Here is an 11,848-nt window from a genome sequence, read left to right as displayed (position 1 = left end):
GCTTTGGCCTTGCAGGAGTGGAGGCTGAGATCGGAAGGAGATTCTGCCTCCGGTGGTCTGGAGCCCTCACCGGCCGGTTGCGCGCGCGGGCGCGCACACACGCCCCCCGTTTGTTTACTACTCCCAGCTAGGGGATGCTAGTCTGTAGTGCCGCTTGCCTTAACGACTGCCCACTTGGTTCCTCCAAGCGCGTTCCACCCCTTGGGTCCTGTGCGGGTCCAGGACTCAGGCGTCCCCCACACTTCCGACTCCCCAGCCCCTGCAATGGGCATAGGGAGGCCCCTCCGACCCCTGTTGCCCAGTCAGTTCGAGGGCCTAAGGGAGCCTAAGGGGTGGCAGGCCAGTGGCACCCCTGTCCGCTCGCCTTCGAGTGGGGTTCCGGCCACCGGCTTCGCCAGGGTCGGGGCGGAGCCGGCTGAGGGAAGCCCCGCCCCCAGCCCGCCCCCGGCCCGGGGTGCGAATCTGGTGCGGGCGAGCGGCGGGAGATGCTGGAGGTTCGCGAGCCGAAGCGGCTGCAGCTGGCGCCGCGTCTGCCCCGCGTGCTCGGAGCGGATTCTGCCCGCCGCCCCTGCAGCCCTCGGCGCCCCCGCTGAACCTGCGATCGCTTCCTCCCTGTGATCGACCGCCGCTGCAGGTGCGGAGCGGGCCGGGCGGGGGGCGCCCCCCGGAACGCACGTTGTGGTCTTGGGGGATTTGGTCTCCGGTTCGAGGTTCGGGTCGCCGAGTGTGCGGGTCCCCGCGAGGCTGGAGGCTTGGGGCTTCGGCGCGGGAGCACGCGGGCTCTGCAGATCCGGGGGTCGGCGTGCGGGCTTGGGCTAAAGTTCCCTGTCACCTCTGACGGCTGGGGGTGGGGGTCCCAGGGGAAGCCTCGGAGTCAGGTGCAGGCGAATTTCCTCTACTGGCCCCCCACCCCCCTTGTGTACTCCCCGCCCCCCGTCTCGTTAAGCTCCTAATTGTGAAAACATTAACCCTCCGACATTCGTGGTGCCCCGTTGGGGTAGGGGCCGAGGGCTGAGCGGTCCCTCCTGACTCTCAGAGCCTCCAGCCCTCCCGACTGCCCCCGGCTCCCTCCCTCCCGCGCAAAGCAGTCACTAATTTCCATGACAACAGTTCTTTTTTTTTTTTTTTTTTTTTTTTTTGGACGACAACCTGGAGGGGGCTGGGCGGGGCCGCTGAAAGCGGGGAAGGGGCTCCCCGCCCCTGCCGACCAGCAGCCCCTTAGCCAAGATCTAGGTTCCAAGCCTTATTGTGGAGCTTAGCTGGGGGTCCAGGGCACCGACCCAGCGCTGGGCGATGGGGGTCGGGGGGCGCACATGTTTCTGCTGGGAAGTGCGGGGCTTGGTGCTCACACGTGTGCCTCCCGCATGTGTATAGCTGTGCCAGCGGGGGCGAGCCGGCAGCACTGGGGAAGGGGGTCAGGGTGGCACCGCGGTGGGAAGCAGGGCCCCAGGCGGAGCAGAGGTGGACAATGAATGATTGAGTGTTTTTCTTCCGCAGCCTGTAGCATCTGGCAGAGACCCCAGGCTCTCCCAGCCCCCCATAGCTCTGCACACTGCTTTTGTCCGCACCCCCTAGGCAGAAGCTGCTCCACCAGCTCCCCTCTCAGGGAGCAGGCCCTCTGTCCCTCACCAAAAGCTCAGTCTGCAGCAGCCCAGGCCCCGTACTGCCACCCTCCTCCAAGGCCCCAGCTTTGAGACCCCCAGGACCACCTGCGGAGACCTGGTTGCCCCCACCCTCAGCTGATTCCTGTGAGCTCTAGCCACTCGCTGGGCCCCAGTTTCCTCAACTGGGATATTGGTGTCTCCTTTTCTCTCAGTGGCAGGCTGGGCCCTGGGGTGCGGCATGCTCTCCTTTTTTTTAATAGCATTCCATGTGGACCCCCTCCCCCACCCCCGCCCCGTGCCATAGGCTGTCTTTCCCATCTCTGCTGCTGGCCCTCCTCTCCAGCCCATGTCCTGGCCACCACACACTGGCAGGCCATCAGTCCTTGCCCCGGAAGAAGGCCACAGAGCCCGTGATCTCTCTCCAGGGAAACTGAGGCAAGGGGAGGTTGCCTGTGCCATTGTTACCCTGTTTCTAGGTTGCTTAGGGTGCAGTTTCTGGCTCTCCTGAGAGGAAGCACTGTTGGGAGGGGGACAGTGGTGGCAGGGAATTAGGCTGAGATGCCAGAGGAGCCCTGGGGACCCACAGCCTGGGGAGACAGCGGAAGGGGAGGTGTGTGGCTGGAGAGTCCTGGCAGAGCTGGGCCAGGTGAGGGGGGCCGTGCAGGGAAGCAGCCAGGTCTCCAAGCTTCGTTTCCACCCCCCTCGCTTGTACCTTCCACATGTGGGCCCCCCCCCCGCCCGGCCTGAGCTGGGGTGATGATGGGGGAGGGGCTGAGGAGCTGCTTTCACTTAGGGGGCTGCAACAGTTGGCCTTTCCCCGGGGTTGCGCCTGTGCCTCCCACACCGAGTTAGGGGCATGTCTGGGGGATACAGGAGGGCTTGGTCTCAGAGGTCCGGGCACCGGGGCAGCTCCTGGCCCAGGTGGTCAGAAAACATGGCCACGGAAGCCTCAGGGACGTGCTGGGCCCCCATAGGCCCCTTCAGAACCGCCTGCCAACTGTCCCCTCCTGTATCCTTGTGGCTGCTCCCTTTTTACTCTGTCGCCTCTTTGCTCCCCTTCTGTTCACAGGCTGTGCCTTTGTCTCTCTGTGTCCTTGCCCCACTCTCTCTTTTTTAAAGTCTCTCTGTCTCCCCACCTCCCTATCCTTTCATAGGAACTAGGGTCCTCAGGGAAGGAAGCTGGCAAAAGCCTCAGGGAATTCTTGCAGAAGGGGTTTGGCCAGCACCTCCCTCCTCCCCCTCCTCTTGTTTTAAAACTTCCATCACCATAGCAACCATTTGCTCTCTGAGCCTTCCCCAGCATTTCCCCTCCTCCACCCACAAGGAAGCGGGGTCCCCAGTGGATTATCCTTTAGGAGTTCAAAGACAGGGACCCCAGGCGCCTGGGAGGGGTTGGTTGGCTCTTGGCTCTGCCTGCATGTTGAGGACTGAACTTTCTAGAGGGGGCGCTGGACTGTCTGCCCACTGCTGAGACAGTAGATGCTCCCTCTCCATGCTCCCTCATTTGATGGGAGACTGCCGGCAGCAGGAGCTATGGGCCACGGTGGGGCTGGAGCCTGAGGCACAGCTAGGACAGCTCCTTGCCCACTTCCTGAAGCAGCCGGATGGTGGGCTAGAAGCTTCGCTCCTCCTCCTGACACCGGACCCTGGACCCTGAGCGGGAGGTCTCTGGTTCCCCTGGTCCTTGGGGTGAGGCCTCAGCGGTGGGCCCGGTAGGGCCTGGGCCTAGGAGGACGTGCCCATGGCATCAGGAAGCCGGCCCCAGTCCCTGAGGGAGGAGCGCAGGGAAGGGGAGCAGTGCCAGCAGGCTGGTGTTCACAGCTGCCACTAAATCGGGAGGTGTTGCCCGCAGTGGCTGGGAGGTGGCCGGGCCCCCTGGGCCCCTCCGAGCCTTCCTAGGTTTGCTGGAAGCTGTGGAACCCCACACAGTGGCAGAGGAGCGGGGTGGCAGGAAGCTCCAGTTTATGGTTAAGAAAGGTGGGGCCAGAACCAGGCTGACCCTGGTGGGAAGGAGGGGACAAGAGTCCCTCGTGGGACTTCTGGGCCTCTGGAGCTGGCCTCTGTCCCACTCAGGTTCCCCCTAGGTCAGGCTTGCCCTAGGCTACAGTAGGGCCCCTGGGGAACCTTTTATTACCAGGGCACCTGCCGTCAGAGGCTTCCTCAGGGTCGCCTAAGGCTCGATGGCCTGAGCACAGGGGTCACAATGAACAGGGCTTGGCCCTCAGGCTCCCCTAGAGCCGCCTGGAGGGCAGTGGCAGCGGCAGGCTCTGCACCCTCTGTGCACACCTTTGAGTTTCTCTGCAGAGAATGAGAGAAGCCACGTGTCTGGGAAAGTGGCAGCTGTGGGTCTCCTGCGCCCTCCCTGGCCCCAGTGTGGGCCTGAGTCAGAGCCCGGGTTCTGTGGCACTGGAACAAGAACCCCCTGCCGCTGTGTGTTGGGTCTGAGCTGTCTGCGGCACGGGGGCGAGAAATGCAAACCCCTTTCTGCCTGGCCTTTCAGTTCCTGAAGCTGTTTCTTGGCTGCTCCTCCCCGCTTCGGGGCCAGCCCCCCGCCCGCACCTCGCTGCAGACAGGTGCCCGGGGCTCTGTGCCCCAGCAGCCTCCCAGGCGCTGGCGGTGGGTGGCAGATGGTAGAGTGGTGGGGGTGGAGGGGACCCAGGCGCTAATCGGCAGGGCGCCCTCTCTTCTCTCTTTGTCCTGGGACCAGGTGGGGGGTGGAAGTGAGCGAGCACAGTTTGATGGGTGAGGAGAAGCAGCAGTGGGCTGAGGTGGGGCAGCCTGGTAGGGGGGCAGGCGGATCTGTCCCCGCTGTGCCCTTGAGGCTTTAGGACACAACTTCAGGCTGATGTGACTGAGCAGAGACACAGACCTCAAGAGCAGCCCTGGGGCCCTGTGGGCACAAGTGCAAGTGCATGGCCAAAAGCTGGGCCAAGAGTAGGGACAGGCATATACAAAACCTCCCACGCCGTGCGTCAGAGCAGGGAGCTGTAGAGTGGGGTGGGGGGAGGTGGAAGTTGTGGAAGGTATTTCAGAAGGGCCATTTTGAGTCTGGAGCATCAGGATTGTTTTAGACAATCTGTTGCACAAACAACCTTATGTCAGAAATTGCAGTGGAAGAAGAGATTCAGCTCCAGTGCCGGCACCTGGCTCGGGCGGAGGCTGCTCCATAGGGAGGCAAGATGGGCATCCGTGCCTTTGAGTGGACACTGTTGAGTTGGCAAGTCACCTGTTGTTGGATGTTTAGGTAGTTGCTGGGGTTTTTCGTGTTATAAATAACCCTGGCGTGACAAGTAGGGTGCTGATGGGAGACTTGGGGGAAGGGCATTGCTGCCAGAGGGAATGGCCTAGGCAAAGCCACAGAACTGCGACGCGGGTCCCTCCCAGCGTTCCTGCGTGACCCAGGACAAGGTCTTGGGTTCCAGCCAGGGAAGGGGACCGCTGAACACCCGAGGGACTGCTGCAGCCCCTCCCCGGATTGAGGCAGAGGCGGGCGGCCGCGGGGGTGGGAGGCTGTGCTTCTGCCGTCCGCTGTAAGAGTGGGATTCCAGCTACATGCTCCTCCCCGGCAGACGCAGGAGCAGGGCTGTGACCACGGTGGCAAAGACACGCAGTCGGGGATGATCTTCAAAGCTTCTCTTGTTCGCCTCTGCAGTGCCTCACAAGATGGCTTAAGCCCTGCCTTGGATCACGCTGGTGAAATGCGTTTGCAATCCCCGAGCCCGAACCACCCAGATGAGGGAACATGGGCATTTGTTCCCTGATGCTGAGAGCAGATTTGAGGGAGAACCTCCAGGACTGTGACCCCTGGGAAGTGGGCGGCCTCTGCCTGGGAGGGAGGGAGCGAGCAGCAGCCAGGGCTGGGCGTGGGGTTAGTATGGGCCCTGGCCTTGGGTCCCTCTAGCCCAAGCTCCTTCCTATGGCGATGGCTTCCTCCCTTCTCCACTGCTCTGTGGCTGTGAGCGACTCCGGGTAGGGGAGCATCCAGGTTGTCAAGGCCGCTGCCAAGCCCTGTGAACAGCATGTGCTAATCGCTGTGGAGGGACAATAACATGCAGCCAGCAGAGCCAGGCAGGTTGAACACAGTCTTGGTGCAGAGCCTGCTGGAGCCCCGGTGTCCCGGTGACTGGGCAAGACAGAGGCAGACTTTGTCTGGGTAAGGTCTACCAAGGTCCTGACACTGTCCCAGCTATCCTCTCGGGGCTGGCCTCTGAGCAAGGACCACGACTGGTGCCTTTCCTCTGGGTCCTGGAGCCAGTCTACGCAGCACTGCGGGTGGCGATGGGGCAGACGTGCGGGGCACAGTGTCCCGGTGCCACGGTGCCTGGAGCCCGCTGCAGCCAGCCGCGTGCGGTTGCCCTTGTGCCTGGAACACCCCCCCCCTCGCCCCCTGGCCAGGGGCCCTCCCCTGGACCTAGCTGCCCAGGTCTCCTGCGGGGCGCCAGTGGTGGGCGCTAGGTGGGCTTGTGCTGCCTTTCCGGACCTTTTCTGGGGATTGCCCCCGCACCCCGCTCCCGCAAACCCTCCCGCTCTAAGGCCCAGCCCTAAGCTGCTCCTTCCTCAGTTCTTCCTCACTTCTCTACCCGGATAGGGCTTCTTCTGAGGCAGCCCCCAAGCACTGTGCCTGATTGCAGCAGTTATTAAATTTATGCACATAATCATAGTAAAAATTCTAACAGAAAGTGAGACAAAAGACGGAAACCTGTTCCTCCCATGCCAATTCTTAGCCCCGAAGAGCACTCTTAAATTTCTTAGTTGTCCTTCCAAAACAGGACTATAAACTAGCATGTGAATTTTTTAAATTTTAGCCAAATAGCAGCCTCCTTTACCCACCATTTTGTCCCTTGCTTTTTTACTTCACAACGTATCTCAGAGACTGTCCACAGCAGCGTATTTCAATCTAGTTTATTTTTTTAAATATGGGTGTTGATTTAGAGAGAGAGCAAGGGGGAAAGAGAGAAACATTGAATGGTTGCCTCCCATACGTGCCCTGACCGGGCATTGAACCCGCAACTTTTTGGTGCACGGGACATTGCTCCAACCAACCGAGACACACCAGCCAGGGCTCAGTCTGCTTTGTTTTTTTAATAGTCACCAAGTGTTCTTTAGTTTGGGTGACCATAGTTTTATTAACATTTTTTATTGTGAAACATAACAAAAATTTAGGGACGTGCCAAAACTTGTATGTACATCTTTACAAAATATTATAAAGCTGTAAAACCATCACTTAGGTCCAGAAATAGGCCCAACAGAATCCCCCCAGGTGTCCCGACTCGATCACAACTCCTTTCCTTCTCTTAGAAGGACTCATGGTGTTTATTTCCAAGTCTTCTTTGTTGCCAGTATGTTTATATCCCTAAACAACACAGGTTAGTTCTGCCTGTTTTGAGCTTTCTATCAATTCCATAATTGATAACATATTGACTCTAGATTATATAATCATACTATATATGCATTCATTTGTGTCTTTTTCACTCAACACTGTGAGCTTCACCTTGTGGTTGGGTATAGCTATAGCTACGTCATTTCTATTGTCGTGTAATATTCCATCGTGTGACTCTGTCATAATACATGTACAATATCACAAGGTAGCTGGATATTTGGGGTGTCTCTCATTTTTGGCAATTACAAATATTGCAACTGCGAGCATTCTTGTGTGTGAGTACCCTGATCCACAAATATATGTATTTTTGTAGAGCATATATTTAGCAGTGCAATTGCTGATTCATAGGATACGTTTGACGTCTATAGTTTCAGCAAACTGGTTTCCAGAGGGGAGACTTGCCTTCCGCCAGCAGCGCTCATGCTCTCCTCTTCTCTGCCAGCACTTGGTACCTCAGGCTTTTAGAGACAGCTTGACTGATGGGCAGGTAGTGACAGCCTCCCCTGTCTGTAAAATAGCTGAGGTGTAAAAAATCATTTGATCAATCTTGTCAGTGTATATATTATAAAGCGATTCCCTGGTAGGTCAGTTTAATACATTTTTCACAAGTGGGATCTATTACAGTTCAGGTGGGCAAGCTAAGTGGCTGGGGCCACGGCCGGAAAAGCAGGGTGGGATCCGAGTCTGGCCACCCTTGGCCTTCCCTGGCCTAGGCTTTGCCCTGGTGTGGCCTGAGCCAGGCTGGGGTCTCCCGGAGGCGGCTTCCGTGTCATGGAGAGAAACGGGGAGTGGTGTGGCTGAGCCAGACCCTGTCCTCCCCGCAGCTCAGAGCCTGGCAATGCCGTTTGGGTGCGTGACTCTGGGGGACAAGAAGAACTATAACCAGCCATCGGAGGTGACTGACAGATATGATTTGGGACAGGTCATCAAAACGTGAGTGCCGGTCTGGTGGGCAGGGCAGGGCAAGGGTCGGGGCAATGGGGGGATGGGGTGGTGTGCAGGCCGCACTGAGGCAGGTGCCTGTGGCTACAGTGAGGAGTTCTGTGAGATCTTCCGGGCCAAGGACAAGACAACGGGCAAGCTGCACACCTGCAAGAAGTTCCAGAAGCGGGACGGCCGCAAGGTGCGGAAGGCGGCTAAGAACGAGATAGGCATCCTCAAGATGTGAGTGTGAGGCCTGGGGGTGGGGCGGCAGCGGCAGGGCAGCGCTTTGAGGGCGGAGGCCTCAGGCAGTGGGAGCCTCTGGCCTGTGAGTCTGCTGTGGCCCGCTGTGGCCCACTGTGGCAGCAGCGCTCTCTCGGGGGTTCACCTCGCCCCAACGATTGGCTCTTCTCTCCACTGCCAGGGTGAAACATCCCAACATCTTGCAACTGGTGGACGTGTTTGTCACCCGCAAGGAATACTTCATCTTCCTGGAGCTGTGAGTGCGGGCCTGGGGTCCCAGGATTCCTCCACCCTCTACAGCCAGGGAGAGCCCCCTGCTTGGACCCCTGGGGTCCCCGTCCCTTGCCCAGACAGCTACCCCGTGTGGGCAGCCCGCCCAAGTGCTCCTGCCCCACCCCCGATCCTGCCCACGCCGGGCTCAGGGGCTGGTGTCCCTCAGGGCCACGGGGAGGGAGGTGTTTGACTGGATCCTGGACCAGGGCTACTACTCGGAACGAGACACGAGCAACGTGGTGCGGCAGGTCCTGGAGGCCGTGGCCTACCTGCACTCACTCAAGATCGTGCACAGGAACCTCAAGGTGAGGCCAGGAGCCTGCCCAAAGGGCCAGCTGGCAGCCGGCCTGGGGCTGGGCTGGGCAGCCCTTCGGGGCCTTGGTCCAGCCTCTGGGGCCCTCTCCTCATGGAGTCTTTCTCTGCCCACCCACATGTCATTCCTGGCCGGAGCAGCTGGAGAACCTGGTTTATTACAACAGGCTGAAGAACTCGAAGATTGTCATCAGCGACTTCCACCTGGCTAAGCTAGAGAATGGCCTCATCAAGGAGCCCTGTGGGACCCCCGAGTACCTGGGCAAGCAGGGGAGGGGGAGGGGCAGGGTGGGAAACAGCCTTCAAGGAGTGGCCCTGGGTAAGGGGGAAGGAAGTCTCCAGGGAGCCGGAGTGTGTGGTACCAGGCCTGGCAGGCGGGATATTGACCAGCCGATTGGAACTATGTTTGCAGCCCCGGAGGTGGTAGGCCGGCAGCGGTATGGACGCCCGGTGGACTGCTGGGCCATTGGAGTCATCATGTACATCCTGTGAGTGGGTGGGCAAACAGGGGGTGACCGCCAGAGGGCATGGGAGCCCGTGCCCACGGCCCTCCTGGGTGACCTTGCCCCTTGGCCCTCACACAGGCTTTCAGGGAACCCGCCTTTCTATGAGGAGGTGGAGGAAGATGACTACGAGAACCATGACAAGAATCTCTTCCGAAAGATCCTGGCTGGCGACTATGAATTTGATTCTCCATACTGGGATGACATTTCACAGGCGGGTGAGGAGGCGCCCAGCATCCGGGCAGAGTGAAGGGTCGGTGTGGGGGGCCTGTTCTCAGCCTCCTCTGCCGAATTCTGCTCCTACCCCCCAGCCCATCCACCACCTCTAGACAGTGAGATGGGGTGCCATGCCTAGCCTCTCCCTGGCTTTGTCCCCAGCCAAAGACCTGGTCACAAGGCTGATGGAGGTGGAGCAAGACCAGCGGATCACTGCGGAGGAGGCCATCTCCCATGAGTGGTGAGTGGGGCCCCAGGAAAAGAAGCAGAGAGGCCAGGCCTCCGTCCTCCTCACAGCTAGCAGCCCCCATCCCGAGGCCTTGGGTGGGGCTCAGGGAGCAGCCAGAGCCCAGACGGTCTGCCTGGCAACCCCTGCATCTTACGAGGAAAGGGCTGGCCAGAGTCTCCATTAAGGCCACGCTTCCAATCCAGACACACTTGCACCCTTTCCAGGATTTCTGGCAATGCTGCTTCTGATAAGAACATCAAGGATGGTGTCTGTGCCCAGATTGAAAAGAACTTTGCCAGGGCTAAGTGGAAGGTGAGGCTTGGATGGCTCCCTCTCCTGGAACGGTCCCAAGTGCTCCTTCTGGCACCCACCGTCTCTTGCCTGCCCACACACAGGCTTTTCCCCACTCACGGTGTAGCGGTAGCCACTGTCGTGAGTGTGCTGAGCAGCCAGGTGCCTGGCCCTGCGTGATCAGAGGTGGCCGGGGGCACCGTGGGGAGGGCCCGGTTTGGCCTGTACTAGGGAACGGATGCATCGTCTGTAAGCCTAACCCTGGCCTCTCTCGCTGCCCCGCTTTCAGAAAGCTGTCCGGGTGACCACTCTCATGAAGCGGCTCCGGGCGCCGGAGCAGTCCAGCACCGCCGCCGCCCAGTCCGCCCCCGCCACAGACACTGCCGCTCCCGGGGCTGCAGGTGGGGCCACAGCTGCCAGTGGAGCTGCCCCGCCTCCTGGGGGCAGTGCCACCTCGGTCACAGCAGGTGACGCTGCCCTTGCTGCAAAGAGTGATCATGTAGCCCCTGCAGACCGTAGTGCCACCCCAGCCACCGACGGGAGCGCCACCCCAGCCACCGACGGGAGCGTCACCCCAGCCACCGATGGGAGCGTCACCCCAGCCACCGATGGGAGCGTCACCCCAGCCACTGACAGGAGTGCTACTCCAGCCACTGATGGGAGAGCCACGCCAGCCGCGGAAGAGAGCACTGTGCCCACCAGCCAAAGCAGTGCCACCCCTGAGCCGGCTTTGGCCCAGCCGGACAGCACAGCCCCAGGGGGCGCAACAGGCCAGGCGCTACCCTCTAGTAAAGGGGAGGAGGCGGCCGGCTCTGCCGAGTCTCAGAGGGAGGAGACCAGCTGAGTGGGCAGGCTGGTGGTGGGGGGCGGGGAAGGGCAGGAGGGTGGGAGAGTGGATGAGGGGCTTCTCACTGTATATAGAGTCACTGGCATGATGCCCTCGCTCCCCCCCAGCCCCTGCCTCTCAGTGTAGGGCACGTCTGGGGGCCACGGGAGAGCAGTCTCACCTCTCCTGTGTGTGTGTGTGTGTGTGTGTGTATGAGTGGTGAGCAAGCCAGAGGCAGGACCGGCCCCAGCCCCTGCATGGATTCCTCGTGGCTTTTCTGTCTTTTGCTAGCTTCACCAGTTTTGTTTCTTGTGGGATGCTGCTCTAGGGATACTCAGGAGGTCCCTGCTCCCCTTCCTCTTTTGCCTCACAATTCCCCCAGGCAGGCCCTGCAGGTCCCATCCTCTCCCAGGCCCTAAACTTGGGTGGCCTTGCCCTGAGAGCTGGTCCTCCAGCGAGGCCCTGTCAGCGGTCTTAGGCTTCTACACATGGAGGTATGCGCCTGTGGTATGTGAGCTACTCTAGGAGCGGACACAGGCCGGTCTAGAGAATGCAGAAATCTAGGGCAGTATGCTTTAAGACAAGACTGGTCGTACGGTTGGGGGCACTGCTTGGTAGCGATGGGGGTCCTCAGCAGTGAAAAAGAATGAGGAGGGTAGAAGCTTCCATCTTTGTCCCTGGGAAGCCCCTCCCAAGACCCTTGTGCTATTTCCTGCCCTCCTGGGTCCTGCAGTGGGTTTCTCTGTGCCCTGAGTCCATGAGCCTGTATGGGGAAGGAGGAGCAATTAGATGTGGCAATGAGAACTGGGAGGATAGAGGAGTGCAGGCCCAACACCTTGTGCACCAGCCTAGCTGGGTCCTTCCCATGAGCCTAACGGGAAGGGCGGATATGCCCTGGCTCTTCCCATACGGCCACCTTCCAGAGCAGCTTACAGTCCACTCCATCCCAGGGGGCCTGCTGCCTGGCAGTGTCCCATAGTCTGATTTGGGGGTGTGCCCTTCAGGGGCAGATTTTCTCTCTCCCGCTTCAACAACAAAGTAGAGAGGAAC

At 60.0% G+C, this 11,848-nt stretch overlaps 1 protein-coding gene across 1 annotated transcript; it reads left to right on the top strand.

Annotated features, from left to right (window-relative positions):
- The first annotated feature begins 555 nt into the window (after nt 1-555).
- CAMKV (CaM kinase like vesicle associated) lies at nt 556-10,816 on the top strand. The gene is made up of 12 exons (XM_054594838.1): nt 556-634; nt 7,809-7,917; nt 8,017-8,148; nt 8,330-8,404; nt 8,588-8,726; nt 8,875-8,995; nt 9,146-9,221; nt 9,318-9,454; nt 9,615-9,693; nt 9,906-9,993; nt 10,262-10,373; nt 10,485-10,816. Exons 2-12 carry the CDS (start codon nt 7,823-7,825, stop codon nt 10,814-10,816), a joined length of 1,386 nt encoding a protein of 461 aa, XP_054450813.1. The 5' UTR covers nt 556-634; nt 7,809-7,822.
- Nucleotides 10,817-11,848: the final 1,032 nt, after the last annotated feature.

Source organism: Pteronotus mesoamericanus, unplaced genomic scaffold (genome assembly GCF_021234165.1).
Source record: "Pteronotus mesoamericanus isolate MK-2021 breed Mesoamerican mustached bat unplaced genomic scaffold, CSHL_Meso_final scaffold_533, whole genome shotgun sequence".
NCBI classification, from domain to species: Eukaryota; Metazoa; Chordata; class Mammalia; order Chiroptera; family Mormoopidae; genus Pteronotus; species Pteronotus mesoamericanus.
Note: the sequence above shows the minus strand (reverse complement) of the source record. Positions and strands in the feature narration are given on the sequence as shown.